The sequence below is a fragment of the Triticum aestivum genome, chromosome 4D (genome assembly GCF_018294505.1).
Source record: "Triticum aestivum cultivar Chinese Spring chromosome 4D, IWGSC CS RefSeq v2.1, whole genome shotgun sequence".
NCBI lineage: Eukaryota > Viridiplantae > Streptophyta > Magnoliopsida > Poales > Poaceae > Triticum > Triticum aestivum.
Window position 1 is genome coordinate 498,183,154 of NC_057805.1, and position 21,489 is coordinate 498,204,642.

At 45.2% G+C, this 21,489-nt stretch overlaps 1 protein-coding gene across 1 annotated transcript; it reads right to left on the reverse strand.

Moving 5' to 3' along the window:
* Positions 1-16,355: 16,355 nt before the first annotated feature.
* Positions 16,356-19,097, reverse strand: LOC123099002 (SUMO-conjugating enzyme SCE1). Its single transcript, XM_044521107.1, has 5 exons — positions 18,854-19,097; positions 18,637-18,720; positions 17,050-17,202; positions 16,855-16,968; positions 16,356-16,733 (listed from the first exon to the last, which is right to left on the reverse strand). The coding sequence occupies exons 1-5, from the start codon at positions 18,923-18,925 to the stop codon at positions 16,671-16,673; spliced, it is 486 nt and encodes a 161-aa protein (XP_044377042.1). The 5' UTR covers positions 18,926-19,097; the 3' UTR covers positions 16,356-16,670.
* Between the last annotated feature and the right edge of the window lie 2,392 nt (positions 19,098-21,489).

The following is a 21,489-nucleotide window of genomic DNA, read 5'->3' on the forward strand; positions in this document are numbered from 1 at the left end:
ATGCGTAGCAGAGACCGAGCCGGACACGATTATGAGCCGGCCTCGGAGTCTGTAAACCGACGGGCGTCAACCCATGTATATAAGGGGACGACCCGGCGGCGGTTCAAGGACAACAGACAACAACTCGAGACTCAGGCAAAGCGTATTCGCTCCCTGGTCATCGAAACCCCATCAATTCAATCACAACTAGACGTAGGCTTTTACCTTCATCGTAAGGGGCCGAACTAGTATAAAACTCTCTTGCGTCCCTTGTCCGCTTTAACCCCTTCAAGCTAACCCGTAGCGATGGCTCCATGACTAAGTCCTTTCTCTAGGACATCTGCCGTGACAAAACCACGACATTCGTCGTAAAGGGTTACGTCGATGCAAGTTTTTGACACTGATCCAGATGACTCTAAGTCTCAATCTGGATACATATTGAAAGTGGGAGCTATTAGCTAGAGTAGCTCCGTGCAGAGCATTGTAGACATAGAATTTGCAAAATACTTACGGATCTGAATGTGACAGACCCGTTGACTAAAACTATCTCACAAGCAAAACATGATCACACCTTAGTACTCTTTGGGTGTTAATCACATAGCGATGTGAACTAGATTACTCACTCTAGTAACCCTTTGGGTGTTGGTCACATATCGATGTGAACTATGGGTGTTAACCACATAAAGATGTGAACTATTGATGTTAAATCACATGGCGGTGTGAACTAGATTATTGACTCTAGTGCAAGTGGGAGACTGAAGGAAATATGCCCTAGAGGCAATAATAAAGTTATTATTTATTTCCTTATATCATGATAAATGTTTATTATTCATGCTAGAATTGTATTATCCGGAAACATGATACATGTGTGAATACATAGACAAACAGAGTGTCACTAGTATGCCTCTACTTGACTAGCTCATTGATCAAAGATGGTTATGTTTCCTAGCCATAGACATGAGTTGTCATTTGATTAACGGGATCATATCATTAGGAGAATGATGTGATTGACTTGACCCATTCCGTTAGCTTAGCACACGATCGTTTAGTATTCTGCTATTGCTTTCTTCATGACTTATACATGTTCCTATGACTATGAGATTATGCAACTCCCGTTTACCGAAGGAACACTTTGTGTGCTACCAAACGTCACAACGTAACTGGGTGATTATAAAGGTGCTCTACAGGTGTCTCCGAAGGTACTTGTTGGGTTGGCGTATTTCGAGATTAGGATTTGTCACTCCGATTGTCGGAGAGGTATCTCTGGGCCCACTCGGTAATGCACATCACTATAAGCTTTGCAAGCATTGCAACTAATGAGTTAGTTGCGGGATGATGTATTACAGAACGAGTAAAGATACTTGCCGGTAACGAGATTGAACTAGGTATTGAGATACCGATGATCGAATCTCGGGCAAGTAACATACCGATGACAAAGGGAACAACGTATGTTGTTATGCGGTTTGACCGATAAAGATCTTCGTAGAATATGTGGGAGCCAATATGAGCATCTAGGTTCCGCTATTGGTTATTGACCGGAGACGTGTCTCGGTCATGTCTACATTGTTCTCGAACCCGTAGGGTCCGCACGCTTAAAGTTTGATGACGGTTATATTATGAGTTTATGTGTTTTGATGTACTGAAGGTAGTTTGGAGTCCCGGATGAGATCGGGTACATGACGAGGAGTCTCGAAATGGTTGAGACGTAAAGATCATATATTGGACGACTATATTCGGACATCGGAAAGGTTCCGAGTGGTTCAGGTATTTTTTGGAGTACCGGGGAGTTACGGGAATACGGGGGAAGAAGTATATGGGCCTTATTGGGCTTTAGGGGAGAGGGAGAGGCAGGCCGCGCGCCCCCCATTGACTAGTCCGAATTGGACTAGGGGGAGGGGCGGCGCCCCCTCCTTCCTTCTCTTCCCTCTTCCCTTTCCTTGACTCCTACTCCGACTACTTGGAAGGGGGGGAATCCTAGTCCCGGTGGGAGTAGGACTCCTCCTAGAGCGCGCCATAGAGAGGGCCGGCCCTCCCCCTCCTCCACTCCTTTATATACTGGGAGGGGGCACCCCTTGGAGACACAATAATTGGTCGTTTGATCTTTTAGCCGTGTGCGGTGCCCCCCTCCACCATAGTCCACCTCGATAATACTGTAGCGGTGCTTAGGCGAAGCCCTGCGTCGGTAGAACATCATCATCGTCACCACGCCGTCATGCTGACGAAACTCTCCCTCAACACTCGGCTAGATCGGAGTTCGAGGGACGTCATCGGGCTGAACGTGTGCTGAACTCGGAGGTGCCGTGCGTTCGGTACTTGATCGGTCGGATCGTGAAGACGTAGGACTACATCAACCGCGTTGTGCTAACGCTTCCGCTTTCTGTCTATGAGGGTACGTAGACAACACTCTCCCCTCTCGTTGCTATGCATCACCATGATCTTGCGTGTGCGTAGGAATTTTTTTGAAATTACTACGTTCCCCAACACCTCCCACCTATATATATGAGGACGGGGTGCATAGCACATAGAACAACATCTGTTAGCCGTGTGCGGTGCCCCCCTCCATAGATTACACCCTCGGTCATATTCTTGCGGTGCTTAGGTGAAGCCCTGCACAGATCACTTCACCATCATCGTCACCACGCCGTCATGCTGACGGAACTCATCTACTTCCTCGACACTTTGCTGGATCAAGAGTTCGAGGGACGTCATCGAGCTGAACGTGTGCAGAACTCGGAGGTGTCGTACGTTCGGTACTTGATTGGTCGGAACGAGAAGAAGTTCGACTACATCAACTGCGTTGTCAAACGTTTCCGCTTTCGGTCTACGAGGGTATGTAGACACACTCTCCCCTCTCTTTGCTATGCATCTCCTAGATAGATCTTGCGTGAGTGTAGGATTTTTTTTGAAATTGCATGCTACGTTTCCCAACAGTGGCATCAGAGCCAGGTCTATGCGTAGATGATATGCACGAGTAGAACACAAAGAGTTGTGGGCGGTTATAGTCATATTGCTTACCACCAACGTCTTATTTTCATTCAGCGGTATTGTTGGATGAAGCGGCCCGGACCAACCTTACATGACCACGTTCATGAGACCGGTTTCACCGACAGACATGCAACTAGTTTTGCATAAAGGTGGCTGGCGGGTGTCTGTTTCTCCTACTTTAGTTGAATCAAATTTGACTGCGGCCGGTCCTTGTTGAAGGTTAAAACAGCAAACTTGACGAATCACCGTTGTGGTTTTGATGCGTAGGTAAGAACGGTTCTTACTAGAAGCCCGTAGCAGCCACGTAAAACTTGCAACAACAAAGTAGAGGAAGTCTAACTTGTTTTTGAAGGGCATGTTGTGATGTGATATGGTCAAGACATGATGTGATATATATGTTATTGTATGAGATGCTCATGTTTTGTAAAAGTTATCGGCAACCGGCAGGAGCCTTATGGTTGTCTCTTTATTGTATGAAATGCAAACGCCATGTAATTGCTTTACTTTATCACTATGCGTTAGCGATAGTTGTAGAAGCAATAGTTGGCGAGACGACCACGACGCTACGATGGAGATCAAGGTGTGAGCCGGTGACGATGGAGATCATGACGATGCTTTGGAGATGGAGATCAAAAGCACAAGATGATGATGGCCATATCATGTCACATATTTTGGTTGCATGTGATGTTTATCTTTTATGCATCTTATTTTGCTTAGTACGGCGGTAGAATTATAAGATGATCCCTTAACTAAATTTCAAGGTATAAGTGTTCTCCCTGAGTATGCACCGTTGCGACAGTTCGTCGTGTTGAGACACCACGTGATGATCGGGTGTGATAGACTCTACGTTCACACACAACGGGTGCAAGACAGTTTTGCACATGCGGAATACTCAAGTTAAACTTGACGAGCCTGGCATGTACAGACATGGCCTCGGAACACTGGAGACCAAAAGGTCGAACGTGAATCATATAGTAGATATGATCAACATAGAGATGTTCACCATTGAAGACTACTCCATCTCACGTGATGATCGGACATGGTTTAGTTGATTTGGATCACGTATCATTTAGATGACTTGAGGGATGTCTATCTAAGTGGGAGTTCTTAAGTAATTTGATTAATTGAACTTAATTTATCATGAACTTAGTCCTGATAGTATTTGCATATCTATGTTGTAGATCAATAGCTCGCGATGTAGCTCCCCATTTATTTTTGATTTATTCCTAGAGAAAAATAAGTTGAAAGATGATAGTAGCAATGAAGCGGACTGGGTCGATCTGAGGACTATCCTCATTGCTGTACAGAAAAAAATTATGTCCTTGATGCACCGCTAGGTGACAAACCTATTGCAGGAGCAGATGCAAACGTTATGAACGTTTGGCAAGCTCAGTATGATGACTACTTGATAGTTTAGTGCGCCATGCTTTACGGCTTAGAACCGGGACTTACAAAAAGGTTTTGAATGCCACACAGCATATGAGATGTTCCAAGAGCTGAAATTCGTATTTCAGATTCATGCCAGAGTCGAGAGGTATGAGACCTCTGACAAGTACTTCGCCTACAAGATGGAGGAGAATAGCTCAACCAGTGAGCGTATGCTCAGAATGTCTGAGTACTACAATCACTTGAATCAAGTGGGAGTTAATCTTCCAGATAAGATAGTGATTGACAGAGTTCTCTAGTCACTATCACCAAGTTACTAGAACTTCGTGATGAACTATAATATGCAGTGATGACGAAAATGATTCTCGAGCTCTTCGTGATGCTGAAATCGATGAAGGTAGAAATCAAGAAAGAGCATCAAGTGTTGATGGTTAAAAAGACCACTAGTTTCAAGAAAGAGGGCAAAGGAAAAGAAAGGGAACTTCAAGAAGAATGACAAGCAAGTTGCCACTCCCATGAAGAAGCCCAAAGCTAGACCTAAGCCTGAAACTGAGTGCTTCTACTACAAAGGGAATGGTCACTAGAAGCGGAACTACCCCAAATACTTGGCAGATAAGAAGGATGGCAAAGTGAACAAAGGTATATTTGATATACATATTATTGTTCTGTACTTTACTACTGTTCATAGTAACCCCAGGGAATTTGATACTAGTTCAGTTGCTAAGATTAGTAACTCGAAACAGGAGTTGCAAAATGAACAAAGACTAGTTAAGGGCGGGGTGACGATGTGTGTAGGAAGTGATTCCAAGGTTGATAAGATCACCATCGCACACTCCCTCTACCTTCAGGATTAGTGTTGTACCTAAATAAATGTTATTTGGTGTTTACGTTGAGCATGAATATGATTGGATCATGTTTATTGCGATACGATTATTCATTTAAGTCAGAGAATAATTGTTGTTCTGTTTACATGAATAAAACCTTCTATGGTCATACACGCAATGTAAATGGTTTATTGAATCTCGATCATAGTGATACACATATTCATAATATTGATGCCAAAAGATGCAAAGTTGATAATGATAGTGCAACACATTTGTGGCACTGTCGTTTAGGTCATATTGGTGTAAAGTGCATGAAGAAACTCCATATGGATGGATTTTTGGAATCACTTGGTTATGAATCATTTGATACTTGCGAACCATGCCTCATGGGCAAGATGACTAAAACTCCGTTCTCAGGAACAATGGAGCGAGCCAATGACTTATTGGAAATAATACATACCGATGTATGCGGTCCAATTAGTGTTGAGGCACGCGACGGGTATCGTTATTTTCTGACCTTCACAGATGATTTGAGCAGATATGAGTATATCTACTTAATGAAACACAAGTCTGAAACATTTGAAAAGTTCAAGGAATTTCAGAGTGAAGTGGAGAATCATCGTAACAATAAAATAAAGTTTCTACGATCTGGTCGCGGAGGTAAATATTTGAATTACGAGTTTGGCCTTCATTTAAAACAATGTGGAATAGTTTCACAACTCACGCCACCTGGAACACCACAGCGTAATGGTGTGTCCGAATGTCGTAACCATACTTTATTAGATATGATGCAATCTATGATGTCTCTTACCGATTTACCACTATCGTTTTGGGGTTATGCATTAGAGACAGCCGCATTCACGTTAAATAGGGCACCGTCTAAATCCATTGAGACGACACCGTATGAACTGTGGTTTGGCAAGAAACCTAAGATGTCGTTTATTAAAGTTTGGGGTTGCGACACTTATGTCAAAAGGCTTCAGCCTGATAAGCTCGAGCCCAAATCGGAGAAGTGCATCTTCATAGGATACCCTAAAGAAACAATTGGGTACACCTTCTACCACAAATCCGAAGGCAAGATCTTTGTTGCCAAGAATGGAAACTTTCTAGAGAAGGAGTATCTCTCAAAAGAAGTGAGTGGGAGGAAAGTAGAACTTGATGAGGTAATGGTACCTTCTCTCGAATTGGAAAGTAGCACATCAGTGAAATCCGTTCCCGTGATGCCTACACCAACTAGAGAGGAAGCTAATGATGATGATCATGAAACTTTGGATCAAGTTACTACTGGACCTTGTAGGTCGAACAGAGCACGTTCCGCACCAGAGTTGTACAGTAATCATGTCCTGGAAGTCATGTTATTAGACCATGGCGAACCTACGAACTATGAAGAAGCTACGATGAGCCCAGATTCCGACAGATGGCTTGAGGCCATGAAATCTGAGATAGGATCCATGTATGAGAACAAAGTGTGGACTTTGGTGGACTTGCACGATGATCAGCAAGCCATTGAGAATAAATGGATCTTCAAGAGGAAGACGGACGCTGATGGTAGTGTTACTATCTACAAAGCTCGACTTGTCGCAAAAGGTTTTCAACAAGTTCAAGGTGTTGACTACGATGAGATTTGCTCACTCGTAGCGATGCTTAAGTCTGTCCGACTCATGTTAGCATTTGCCGCATTTTATGAAATCTGATGAATGGATATCAAAATTGCATTCCTTAATGGATTTCTTAAAGAAGAGTTGTATATGATGCAACCAAAAGGTTTTGTTGATCCTAAAGGTGCTAACAAAATGTGCAAACTCCAGCGATCCATCAATGGGCTTGTGCAAGCATCTCGGAGTTGGAATATACGCTTTGATAAGGTGATCAAAGCATATGGTTTTATACAGACTTATGGTGAAGCTTGTAGAAAGTGAGTGGGAGCTCTATAGCATTTCTGATATTATATGTGGATGACATATTGTTGATTAGAAATGATGTAGAATTTCTGGGTAGCATAAAAGGATATTTGAATAAGAATTTTTCAATGAAAGACCTCGGTGAAGCTGCTTACATATTGGGCATCAAGATCTACAGAGATAGATCAAGACGCTTGATAAGACTTTCAATGAGTACATACCTTGAAAATATTTTGAAGGAGTTCAAACTGGACCAGTCAAAGAAGGAGTTCTTGCCTGCATTGTAAGGTGTGAATTCGAAGTTGAGTAAAGACTCAAAACCCGACCATGGCAGAAGATAAAGAGAGAATGAAAGTCATTCCCTATGCCTCAGCCATAGGTTCTATAAAGTATGCCATGTTGTGTACCAAACATGTTGTGTACCTTGCCATGAGTTTGGCAAGGGGGTACAATAGTGATCCAGGAATAGATCGCTGGACAGCAGTCAAACTTATCCTTAGTTACCTTAAAGAGGACTAAGGAAATGTTTCTCGATTATGGAGGTGATAAAGAGTTCATCGTAAAGAGTTTTTCGATGCAAGCTTTGACACTGATCTAGATGACTCTAAGTCTCAATCTAGATACATGTTGAACGTGGGAGCAATTAGCTAGAGTAGCTCCATGCAGAGCATTGTAGACATAAAAATTTGCAAAATACATACGGATCTGAATGTGGCAGACCCGTTGACTAAACTTCTCTCACAACCAAAACATGATCACACCTTAGTACTCTTTGGGTGTTAATCACATAGCAATGTGAACTAGATTATTGACTCTAGCAAACCCTTTGGGTGTTGGTCACATGGCGATGTGAACTATGGGTGTTAATCACATAAAGATGTGAACTATTAGTGTTAAATCACATGGCGAGGTGAACTAGATTATTGACTCTAGTGCAAGTGGGAGACTGAAGGAAATATGCCCTAGAGGCAATAATAAAGTTGTTATTTTATATTTCCTTATATCATGATAAATGTTTATTATTCATGCTAGAATTGTATTAACCGGAAACTTGATACATGTGTGGATACATAGACAAAACACCGTGTCCCTAGTAAGCCTCTACTAGACTAGCTCGTTAATCAAAGATGGTTAAGTTTCCTAACCATAGACATGTGTTGTCATTTGATGAATGGGATCACATCATTAGGAGAATGATGTGATGGACAAGACCCATCCGTTAGCATAGCATATTGATCGTTCAGTTTTATTGCTATTGCTTTCTTCATGTCAAATACATATTCCTTCGACTATGAGATTATGCAACTCTCGGATACCGGAGGAATGTCTTGTGTGCTATCAAACGTCACAACGTAACTGGGTGATTATAAAGATGCTCTATAGGTATCTCGGAAGGTGTTTGTTGGGTTGGCACAGATCGAGATTAGGATTTGTCACTCCGAATATCGGAGAGGTATCTCTCGGCCCTCTCGGTAATACACATCATAAGAAGCCTTGCAAGCAAAGTGACTAATGAGTTAGTTGCAGGATGATGTATTACGGAACGAGTAAAGAGACTCACCGGTAACGAGATTGAACTAGGTATGAAGATACCGTCGATCGAATCTCGGGCAAGTAACATACCGATGGACAAAGGGAATTACGTATGTTGTCATAACAGTTCGACCGATAAAGATCTTCATAGAATATGTAGGAGCCAATATGGGCATCTAGGTTCCGATATTGGTTATTGACCTGAGAGGTGTCTCGGTCATGTCTACATAGTTGTCGAACCCGTAGGGTCCGCACGCTTAACGTTTGATAACAATATAGTATTATATGAGTTATGTGATTTGGTGACCGAATATTGTTCAGAGTCCCGGATGAGATAACGGATATGACGAGGAGTCTCGAAATAGTCGAGAGGTAAAGATTGATATATAGGACAATGGTATTCGGACACCGGAAGTGTTCCGGAGGGTACCGGGTACATATAGGGTCACCGGAAGGGGTTCCGGGCAGCCCCGGCAAAGATATGGGCTTAATGGGCCAATGGAAGGGACAGACCAGCCCACAAGGGGCTGGTGCGCCCCTCCACCAGGCTGGCTAGCCCTAGGGAAAGGAAAGGGGGAGGGCAAGTCCCTCCTTCCTTCCCCTCCTCAAGGGAGAAAGGAAAGGGGGGCGCCACCTCCCCCTTCCTTCCCCTGGCGCCTATACAAGGAAGGGGGGCGAACCAGGGCAGGAGCCCAAGTGGGATTCAGCCCCACTTGGGGCTCCCCTTGGCCTCTCCCCTCTCCCTCCCACCTATATATATGAGGAGGGGGTGCCTGGCACATAGAACAACATCTGTTAGCCGTGTGCGGCGCCCCCCTCCACAGATTACACCCTCGGTCATATTCTCGCGGTCCTTAGGCGAAGCCCTGCGCGGATCACTTCACCATCACTGTCACCATGTCGTCATGCTGACGGAACTCGTCTACTTCCTCGACACTTTGCTGGATCAAGAGTTCGAGGGACGTCATCGAGTTGAACGTGTGCAGAACTCGAAGGTGACGTACGTTCGGTACTTGATCGGTCGGAACGAGAAGAAGTTCGACTACATCAACAGCGTTGTCAAACGCTTCCGCTTTTGGTCTACGAGGGTACATAGACACACTCTCCCCCTCTCGTTGTTATGCATCTCCTAGATAGATCTTGCGTGAGTGTAGGAAATTTTTTGAAATTGCATGCTACATTTCCCAACAAATTTCCATGTGATTTCAGGAAACTCATGCTAGAATTTGAAGCAACTAGTGTCATGCATTAGAAAAGAGGTTGCTGCCCCTATAAGCTACTTGCAGTAATTCCAGGCAACCCTTGTGCAAAAAAAGAGAACCACAAAAACAACAAGTAGAGGACAACATATATAGGTGGCAGTAACGCATACATAGGTGCATTATATATACAAGTAAGAACAAAAATACACGATCACATAATATCAAAGTGTAGTAAACATGTGTTCCTTCTCCCAGCAACGAGCATACTGGCTTTAAGCAACTATCATGTGTGCTATAAGCAACTTTGTCCATGCAAAAACGTAAGAATCTTGTTCAGTGCAAATACAATCAAACTTTGTCCACACAAAATCAGGACTGATGTGCACCTCGTCAAGGCCCTACAACAATCAAACGTGCATGAATCAGGAGATTCGATGGGTGCCCCCGCCAGAGGTTGATCCTCGAATTGACCTCGGGGTCGATGAGGAAGTGGGACGCGCCGCAACCCCTTGGTCGGGTGGCCGCGTCGAGAAGGTCAACAAACGAGAGGAAGGAGGAGGTGAAGGTCTCAGATCTGGCACCGATGGGTGAGGATGAGGAGTGGAGGCACTGGTCGGGGTCGCTCTAGCATGGCTGCCGGTGAGCGGTGCTATAGCGGGGATGACAACCAGATCAGCGCCGCATCGAGGGCGTCGGACACAGCCGAAAAATAGAGTTGGCTGGTGTAAAAGGAAGGGGAATTTTGGATTTTGCAATCGGGGCGTGTGGGCTGCCTGTCGCCTGACCAGGTAGGACCTGCATGCGCTGGATCGCCTTGCGATGGAATCGTGCGGCAGATGCAGTGTGCGCTCCAGATGACAAAAAAGTGCAGTTGCACTTTTAAGCATTTGGGGAAGAACAAAGCCCACCTAGTCCCCCACAAGCCAAGGCGCGCCCACCCGAGCCGCGCGCGCCCACCTGGTCCCCTCCCCCTCCTTTTCCTAGCTACCAACACAAGCCCCCAATCCTCCATCCCGTTGTCCTTCCGCTCATTCCAACCTAACCCTCTCCAGAATACTCTCTCCTACAGATCTACAATCCTTGGCAATCATAACGCCTTGAACAGAGCATCTTTCTCCCCTCCTTAAACGCGGCAATCAAGTTGCAGCAAAAAACAGGTGACAAAACCTGCACACCCTCTCGGTCCACTCCCCCACCTTCCACTTTCACTTGTTTTAATTACTAGGAATACTTGAACAGCAAAAAACCAAAAAAAAGGTTGATGATCAGTCAAAGCTTGGTTTGGCTCCTTTCACACAGAGATAAGCAGTTGGTATGGCTTGTACGAACTTGAAAAGAAAGCTCCCAAAAAGCTAGGCAACTATGTACTACAAGTAGAGAACCTTAAAAAACAGTTCATACATGTATGGGTTGTGGATCGTGCTGTTTTCAAAATAGTAAAACCACATGAGGCAACTTAATTTACCAGTGATTTTAGGCAACTCGTGTTAAAATTTGAAGCAACTATTATCAGGCATGTAAAAAATGACTGCTACCCATATCAAAGAAATTTCCTTGTAGTAAAAATATCATGCACCCCCTATGCAAAAGTAAAAACATGTGGCAACTTTGCTTGTGATTTCAGGCAAGTCATGCTAAAATTTGAAGCAACTAGTGCTGGGGATTAAAAAAGGGATTGTTGCCACTATAAGCTCCTTGCAGTAATATTAGGCAACCTTTGTGAAAAAGAAAAAAACAAAGAACCATGAAAACAAGTTAGAGGACATCATATATAGGTGGCAGTAACACATATATATAGGTGGCAGTAACACATATATAAGTGCATTATATACACAAGTAATAACAAAAAAAACATGATCTCATAATATCAAAGTGTACTAGCCATACGATCACATGGCTGCTATTTCCTACCCTGGCGTGGAACCTAACACACAATGTGGACAGAAAAAGAGACTTCACACACCACTAGGTCTCCACCATGCCTCAAGAAGTAATCACGCTATAACCTCTGGCAAAAGAGAAAGGAAATAAAATGCATTGATATTGGGCATAAAAATGTTGCTGAAAAATAAAATGAACATTTGTATAGAAAAAGAAACAAGATCTTGCAATCACTAAATAATTTTGAAAACATGGAACACACAATTTCCTCCTATTGCCGACTCTATGTTGTACAATCTGTTTCTCTAATTGGTTGCCCAAAAATACCAAACACTTGCCTCTAAACCCTGCAAAAGTTGCTCTAATCCTACCAATAGTTGCCTCTTTTTTGCAAACTTGGTTGTACTGGTTACCTACCAATAGTTACCAATTTCCACTACATGTTCATGTATTGCAGTTCTGCAAAAAAAAGCAACTCCCCCATACCAAACTCTCTTGCTCTCATATATTTGTGATCCCCAGTCCTAATGCCCACCACACCCCCATCTAGTTGTGTTGCTTTTGTATTTTCCCACATGTAGCATGTTTGTTGTGTCAGTAGTTGCCTCTGATTTGTCTTAAGTTGCTTTCTTTGATGCAGTTACTTGCCTCTGATTCATGTCGGAAGTTCTATGGTTCTGAATTGATTGTGCAATGTTGAACACACCGTATAAGGACATTGATGTGGAAGAGATGATTAATTACTTTTACCAGCTGAAGAAGGCGGACCTAGATTTCTTTTTCCAATGCAAGATGGATGTAGAGGGGAGGTGAGAATTTATTTTGGGTGGATGGTCAGGCGGATTATGATGATTTGTGTCTGTTTAGATGCAACCAACCTTATAAACATCTATAACATTGGGGATACAGAAAGATGAAATGATAGGCAAAAAAACAGTAAAGTAAAACCAAAATAAGCAACTATATTCTCTAAAACAAGCAACTATAGTGTGATTCATGGGCAACTATTAATAAACAAAATGTGTTATCAAACAGTGCCACGGTTCTTTGGGAAAAACTTATACATACTCCTTTCCTTATCCCGTCCTTTATGAGATTACTGTTCCCATGCTTTTGACCCTCGAAAGAACAACTTGTGTTCCGGTCATCCATATAAATTACTGTTCCATGCATTCTTAGGCAAGTGTTGATGTGAACTGAGCAACTCCATATATATCCGGATGCAACTTAATCCGCTACCGTGTTTTTTTAATGATAGCAAAATGTCGATGTGCTGTTTTTGGGATTGATTGGGCAACTAACTAAAAAATACATGTGATATGTGTGATGCGGTGAGTTAGAGTTTAGGCACCTAAAAACAAAAATCATCTATTATTCACACACACACACACCCACCCACCCCATATTCTCACTGGGAAATTTAAGGCAATTACTGTTGTGGACTGAGCAAATCCCACTATCAAATGATGCAACTCCTTACTGCTTAAACTTTTAGACAACTGTATGGTTGATTGTGGGAAACTTTTGGGTGTTTTTATGCAACTCCAGTGAGTTCACCAGACAACTCGTCTCTAATCCCAGTCTGACTTGGTATCTAGGTAAAGCGGCCACATATAGAAAGGACTAAGTTCACCCAACATAGCCTAATGGGGGTAAAAAGGACCTTTATATGCACTGGAGTTGCACAATAAAAAGTCAGAACCTTTTGGGTATTTTTGTGCAACTACAGTGCTTTATCAGGCAACTCATGTGTAGTCCCAGTCTGACTTGGTATCAAAATAAAGTAGACACATATATAAAAGACTAAGTGCACCAAACTAAGCCTACTGGGAAACTAGGCAATGGCAGAGGAGAAAACACACACACACACACACACAACCATGTACCTCATATCTCCAGCTAGGAAACCTGACCAGTTCCACCCCTCCCTTCCATGGTCGCACCAAGGGATCCCACCCGAGGAGGTGAAAATCTTGACTCCACCTCTATGACACAAACTTAATTGCAGGTATCTAAAACCTTCATATATTTACCAAATAATGGTCTTGATAATGTTTCTGTTCATGAGGATTGGGCAACTGGATACATGGTTTTAGAAAAACTGTATGGTTGATTATGGGCAACTGGATACGTGATTTTAGGCAACTGTATGGTTGCTTGTGGGCAACTATGACACCTGAAAAGGGATAAAGAACATACACATGTTCATTTTTGGAGGGTTCACGGATAAATTTAATCCCCTCAAAACACTTCCCGGTTTTAGTTACGTCCCCATGACCAACTCCACCCTGCTCCCCTCTATCATTATTCGCCAATTATTTACGATCATACCAAGGGATCCCTCCGAGGAGATAAATTGTTGATGCATCTCTATGCCACGAACTTGAAAGATATCTAAAACCTTTATATATTAGCCAAATTATGGTCTTGGTAATGTTTCTGTTCATGAGGATCGGGCAACTGGATGCATGGTTTTAGCAAATGTATAGTTAATTGTGGGCAACTGGATACATGGTTTTAGACAACTGTATGGTTGATTGTGAGCGACTGGATACATGGTTTTAGGCAACAGTATGGTTGATTGTAGGAAACTATGTCACCTAAAAAAGGGATAAAAAAACATGCACATGTTCATTTTTGGAGGGGTCACAAATAAACTTAATGCCCTAAAAACACTCTGTGGTTTTAGTTATGTCCTCATGACCAGCTCCACACCGCTCACCTTCTATGATCTTTCGCCAAGTATCTATGATCATACCAAGGGATCCCACCCCGAGGTGATGATGTTCTTGATGCATCTCTATGACACAATCTTAATTGAAAGGTATCTAAAACCTTTACATATTAACCAAATTATGGTCTTGGTAATGTTTCTTTTCATGAAGATTGGGCAACTGGATACATGGTTTCTAGGCAACTGTTTGGTTCATTGTGGGTAACTATGACACATGAAAAGGGGATTAAAACCATACACATGTTCATTTTTTAGGGGTTCACGATTAAACTTAATCCCATAAAAAACTTCATGGTTTTAGTTATGTCCCATGACCAGCTCCACCCCGCCATCCTCTATGATCATTCACCAAGTGTTTACGATTATACCAAGGGATCCCACCCGAAGGAAAGAAATTCTTGACACATGACTATGACACAAACTTAATTGAAAAGGTATCTAAAATCTTTAGATATTGGCAAAATCGTGGTCTTGCTAATGTTTCTGTTCATGAGGATTGGGCAATGGGATACATGGTTTTAGGCAACTATATGATTAATTGTGGGCAACTATGTGTTGTGCTCATCCCGTGGATAGATGGATGGATGCAGAACTATGAACCAGATTAACACAAGAGGTCTCTCCTTTCCCGTGTCCAACTACAAAACGGACAAGGGGTCGAGCTAGGTCCATGAATTACCTGCTGATGTTCAACAATGACTGTGAAGGCCCCCTGTTTGTATAGGAAACTTAGTGATTTAGGCAAGTACTATTTTATATTGAGGCAACTTATTCCATTGGAAAATGCAACGTGTGTGCAAATTACAACAATTTACTGCTAAAAAATGCTACTCATATAAGTTGCAGAAATTTATTTACAGATTGCCTAAATTCAATGGATTATCATGCAGATTTTTGGGCAACTAACCTAGTAAATGTTGGACAAGTTTTGTCGATGAAAACAAAGTATGAAATAAATGATATCCTGGCATCCTTGACTCATCACTTGTACCTTGCGAGTTGACCAGTGGGGACCAAATAGCACGTATGAGTATGGTTTATATTTCACATATGTTGAGAGGCCTTACAGAAGTTTTACAACAACAGAAGTAGCTACGAGCACAACCGTACTGTCTAACATCTCGAAGTTTTACAACAAAAAGACTATCTATTACTAAACGGATTTAGAAATTGTTAATTCCAAGTCAACAATCTTGAAGAAATTGTTAAAATTTCTTGGTCAACTAAGGAAATAAAAAAACGTTTGGAGAAGATAAATTTCTTATGTAACACATACAGTACGTGAAGATACAACGATCAGACGCTACATGTTGAACCATGATACTACTGAGTAACTAGGATCTTGCTGCATAATCAATCACAGAGCCATGGAGAACTGCACATCCGGGCAAAGGATTGAGTGGGAAGCAGTAGTAATGGGTGAAACCGCGAAAACCAAAAGGGCACGTACATTATCTAGCTTACCTGAGAATACGATTTTGCGGTGCACTGTATGCAGAGCAAAGCAATGACCAGAGCCAAAAGGGATGGTCTCGGGAAGAACCTGCAGGCCGGGCGGCTCGGTCAGAGAAAGAAAGGTAGGGAGTGTGGGAGGAATAGGGACGGAGGAGAGGTAGAGGTGCGCCGGAACTCGGCTCGGTTCTCGCCGGTGGCGGAGATGCGGCGACGGGATCCCCGACCAGTAGCACCTAGGCACGAGCGCGACGCAGGATGGGAGATCCGACGGTTCCAGGGTGTGCGCTCGGGACTGCAAGAAACCGCAGCTGTGTTTTTAAGTATTTAGGAAATGACAGTGCCAAAGAATGGATCTATGCACGCTCTCTTCTCCTACCACCAGGAGAGCCAGCAGAGAGGGAGAATAGAGCAAGAGGAAGGTGGGACGGAAGTTAACACTGGCAGGACACCAGGTTAACTTCAGCAAAACAAATGCTTTCAGAACCAACAGACACCTTCTTTAGCATTTAGAACCGACTAGTAACGCACACGGCAATCCACCTCAAGACAGACGTTAACCCACAAAACAAGCACTCCGAACAGTTCAGGTGTCACCGTTATGAAACCCGATTACAACCAACACGGATCTTAAGTCGCGACAATGACAGACGATGAATACTTCTCAAGGCACCCTTTTCCGGGTTTTACTTCGTCTAACTCCATATATGCAAGAGGCATTCATTTTAGATCTACTTCCAATAACTATGCGGATGTGCAGAGCACGGATCATTAAGCTTGGCAATCCTTCCTCTCAGACCAATGCGGGATACTGCTTTGCCTGCGCCCGAACACGCCTCTTGTACTCAGCTGGATCCTGCATATATATGCCCAAAAGGTGTGTTACCGACTAGAGGACCATATGCGAACCGGTTTAGGAAGCGTAGTCGGACTGCCAGAATACATTAGCTAGACCCTGATGGTCACTGTTGACTAACCTGGATGAAAAGGTGATAACCATCAGTCTGAGCAGGGTCAGCCGGGTTGGGCTGATCAAGCAAGTCCTGAATTCCAACAAGGATTTGCTTCACAGTAATAGCAGGTCTCCAGCCCTGAGAGGTAACAACCAAACGGTAAACCATGCTATCAAATCTGGCACTAAATATAACCTAACAGATGGTTCGCAGGCTTACGCTATCCTCATTGAGGATTGAAAGGCAGACTGTCCCTGAAGGGTAGACATTCGGGTGGAAGAAATTCGTAGGGAACTTGCACTTGGGAGGCTTGCTGGGGTAATCCTCACTGAAATGAAGGGTGAGAGGGAAGTATCCGCCTTCCCAATCAGTCTGCACAACAAGAGATGGGAACAGTTAAAGCTGCGCCATGCTATAACAAACAGTTTAAACTCTACCATAAACAGAGAAGCAACAAATTCAGAATATGGCTATAAGGAACTCTTCAGAATATGGCTGTAAGGCTATGAGTGATGACAAGCTTGAGAGTGTGCAAGAATTCAATAACACAACAAAAGCCAAAGCACTATGCCACCAACGGCATCCAACACAAAATTCAGGTAAGGCAAACAACTTAGATCATTAACAAAGAAGAAACAACATATTTTTACACACTATACTTGCGTCGTACTAAATCATGGACATGTTGATGTTGTCAAGTATTTTAGCCCAATTTATAACGCTAGACACCTCAGATTAGCCTAAATCAGATGGTTGCCACCTGAGAACGAGCAGGTTAACAATAACTTGGCTAGCAGGAATCCTGGGTTTGAAGATTTGAACCATATGGTACAGCGACTGGAGATATCCTAAAGCAACTCTACCAGGACACCTATGTACTGACTTGGCTGGGTAGATAACCGAACTTGCACAACATCAGTGGTGACTCAATTGAAGTTCAGTGTGCAATCAATTTAACTACACCTCAAACATCCATTGCAGCAATTAACACTCCTTTTGAAGCATCTATCTATCCTAAACTCCGGGTTGAAAATTCTGAAAGCATATACAGTAGGGTTATTGCAGGTATGCTAACACGACTTCACTGGGGACCTGATAGTGACTTTAGGTAGGCGAGTCGATGACAAAAGTTGAGCAATCCCCTTGCAATTGAGGTTGTGCATAGGAATACAGAAAGAATTGAACTCCCAGTCAACCTCTAGTTGATGATTGCCCATATCTATACAGTAGTTGCTGGAAGCCTGGAACTAAGACTACTTTTGAAGCATGTACTAACGTACTATAATAGTGTACAAGTTTACGGATAAACCAGTCGCAAGCATGTACTAACGTACTCTAATAGTGTACAAGTTTATGGATAAACCAGTAGCAGCTACATACATACTCTGTAGATAGCTACAGTAAGACCGGCATTAAAAAGGTAATAACCCCTGGGCATACTAAAAGCATGAAGAAAGCACCACAGGCCACCGCACAATGCAATTGAAGGGTCAAACGAAGTAAATAAACACTAATCTGCCAAGAAAACGAAACAACACCAGAAGGACCATCCTACATCTAGCATAATATCTGTGTCCATTTGCGGACCACGGCACGCTGTAGCCTCAATCAATCCACGGAAAGAGATCTGATCAAGCAAGCAAGCCGCGGGTAGCTAACGGGAAACCACCAAAGCAAGCACCCCGATCTAGTCTAGGGCCAGACGAGAGGACTACAGATGGGGCTACGCACGCCGTTATCAATCTATCAATCAATCGCTCGGGCGTGAACGGAGCGGGGGGCCAAGGCGGGGGCGGAGCTTATTACCCCTTGCTTGCCGGGGATGGTGCAGTGCCAGACCATGAGGTTGACCGTGCCGTCGCCCAGCGTCTCCGGCTTGGCGACGAAGCCCTGCGAGAACCAAAACCAAACAGATCAGGAACACCGACCAGACGACGCGACATCCCCGCCCCCGATCGAAACAGCGGGTTAGGTGAGGCGAGGCGGGGAGCGAAATCGAGAGGAGGGAGGGAGGGGGGCGTACGTGGGGGTGGTTCTTCCGCCAGGCCTTGCGCTCCTCGGCGAGGCGGCCGCGCGCGATCCCACCGGAAGACATGGCGGCGGCGGACTCCGGCTGGTAGGTGGGGTGGAGCCGACGATTTGGGGGCGGAGAGAGCGCTGAAGTCAAGCGTGACGGACGGCTGCGGTCGGTCGCCCCCGTATTTATCTCCCTCCGCGTCGTCGGGTGGGCCCGGCCCGTCAGCGGCCGTGTGGGCGGGCGGGGCACGCGAGGCGGCGTGGGCGTGGCGCCGTGGGGACACCGTGCGGCGGGGGCCCGCCCCGATTCGTTTCCGTCGGTTGTACGCTTCGAATTGTTTCTTTTTCTTTTTCTTTTTCTTTGGGGGCATCGGATGCGCGACGGCCGACGGCGACGGGTGCGGTCGGTCGCGCCGCCGCGGGTCAACGTTGGTGGGGGTGGGGAGTGCGGTACAGCTGGGCGAGATGGGAGGGGCCCCGGCCCGTACCGACGGGAAATTAGATGATGGATATATAAAAAGAAAAAGACCGGTAGGGAATAAGATCGGGCCGCGTTCCTCGCCGGCCTCGTTTTTCGCGAACGGGCCCCCACCGCCGGGAATGGGATTCTGCTTCTGCTTCGCCTCGGTCCGTGCGTGCAGCGGGACGAGGAGGAAGCCAAATTGAAATCGAGCTCTCCACTCGTTCCGCCCTCGGGCGTCGGCTGGGGTGAACCGGCGAAAAAATTGACGTGGAGGCCTATAGTTCCCAGTCGCCGACCCAAGACTGTTCCACACGCCGCTTTTTTGAAAACCAAATTCGACCAAAAAGACATAAATTTGGAGGAAATTCAGGCGGTTTCATTGAAAAATTTGTACAAACTGAAAACACATTTTTAAAAACAAACTAAAACTACCACTACGCCGCCGTCCTGCACGCCGCCGCCGCCTTCTTCATGCCGAGGAGCATGTAGAAGTTGGAGTAGTCGTCGCCGTCCTGCACGCCGCCGCCGTCCCTGCTGCACCCCTGCCCTGGGTCACCGTGGCGGACGGGGTTGGACGGCCCGGGCGCCTCCTCGTCGCTATCGTCGAGGATGACGACGCCTCCCTCCTTGCCGCCGCGGCGCCGGGCGGCGATCTCCTCGAGGACGCGGCGCTGGCGCTCCATCTCCTGCTGAACGTAGTCCTCCCGCGCCCATTGAGGCTGGTCTCCTCATCGGCGGCCATGGCCTCGTGCTCCTTCTTCACGGGAAGGAGCCTCGGCTCGGTCTTCGGCCTGACGAGGCGGGAGGAGGAGGCCGGAGGAGAAGGGTAGTCGCCCTCGTTGATGACGAGGGCATCGCCGCGCGTGCGCCTCTGACACCCCCAATACAATCGTAAACTAATCATACACGCAAACGTGTACGATCAAGATCAGGGACTCACGAGAAGATATCACAACACAACTCTAAAAAATAAAATAAGTCATACAAGCATCATAATACAAGCCAGGGGCCTCGAGGGCTCGAATACAAGTGCTCAATCATAGACGAGTCAGCGGAAGCAACAATATCTGAGTACAGACATAATTTAAACAAATTTGCCTTAAGAAGGCTAGCACAAACTGGGATACAGATCGAAAGAGGCGCATGCCTCCTGCCCGGGATCCTCCTAAACTACTCTTGGTCGTCGTCAGCGGCCTGCACGTAGTAGTAGGCACCTCCAGTGTAGTAGGAGTCGTCGTCGACGGTGACGTCTGGCTCCTGGGCTCCGGCATCTGGTTGCGACAACCAGGTAGAAGGGAAAGGGGAAAAGAGGGAGAAAAGCAACCGTGAGTACTCATCCAAAGTACTCGCAAGCAAGGAGCTACACTACATATGCATGGGTATATGTGTAAAGGGCCATATCGGTGGACTAAACTGCAGAATGCCAGAATAAGAGGGGGATAGCTAATCATGTCGAAGACTACGCTTCAGGCCACCTCCATCTTGCAGCATGTAGAAGAGAGTAGATGGTAAGTTCACCAAGTAGCATCGCATGGCATAAACCTACCCGGCGATCCCTCCATCTTGCAGCTGTTAGAGAGCGATCACCGGGTTATATCTGGCACTTGGAAGGGTGTGTTTTATTAAGTATCCGGTTCTAGTTGTCATAAGGTCAAGGTACCACTCCAAGTCATCCTGTTACCGAAGATCACGGCTATTTGAATAGATAAACTTCCCTGCAGGGGTGCACCACATTACCCAACACGCTCGATCCCATTTGGCCGGACACACTTTCCTGGGTCATGCCCGGTCTCGGAAGATCAACACGTCGCAGCCCTACCTAGGCACAACAGAGAGGTCAGCACGCCGGTCTAAATCCTATGGCGCAGGGGTCTGGGCCCATCGCCCATTGCACACCTGCATGTTGCGTGGGCGGCCGGAAGCAGACCTAGCCCCCTTAATACAAGCGCAGGCTTACGGTCCAATCCGGCGCGCGCCGCTCAGTCGCTGACGTCACGAAGGCTTCGGCTGATACCACAACGTCGAGTGTCCATAACTGTTCCCACGTAGTTGGTTAGTGCGTATAGGCCAGTGGCCAGACTCAGATCAAATACCAAGATCTCGTTAAGCGTGTTAAGTATCCGCGAATGCCGACCAGGGCCATGCCCACCTCTCTCCTAGGTGGTCTCAACCTGCCCTGT

What these genes read in the sequence shown, in the direction of transcription:
- LOC123099002 (XM_044521107.1), bottom strand. Translation starts at nt 18,925, where the DNA reads ATGTCTTCCGGTGGGATCGCGCGCGGCCGCCTCGCCGAGGAGCGCAAG. An exon ending in GGCGGAAGAACCACCCCCAC is followed by an intron (nt 18,721 to 18,853) that starts GTACGCCCCCCT and finishes TGGTTCTCGCAG; the next exon opens with GGCTTCGTCGCCAAGCCGGA. An exon ending in GTTATCACCTTTTCATCCAG is followed by an intron (nt 16,734 to 16,854) that starts GTTAGTCAACAG and finishes ATATATATGCAG; the next exon opens with GATCCAGCTGAGTACAAGAG.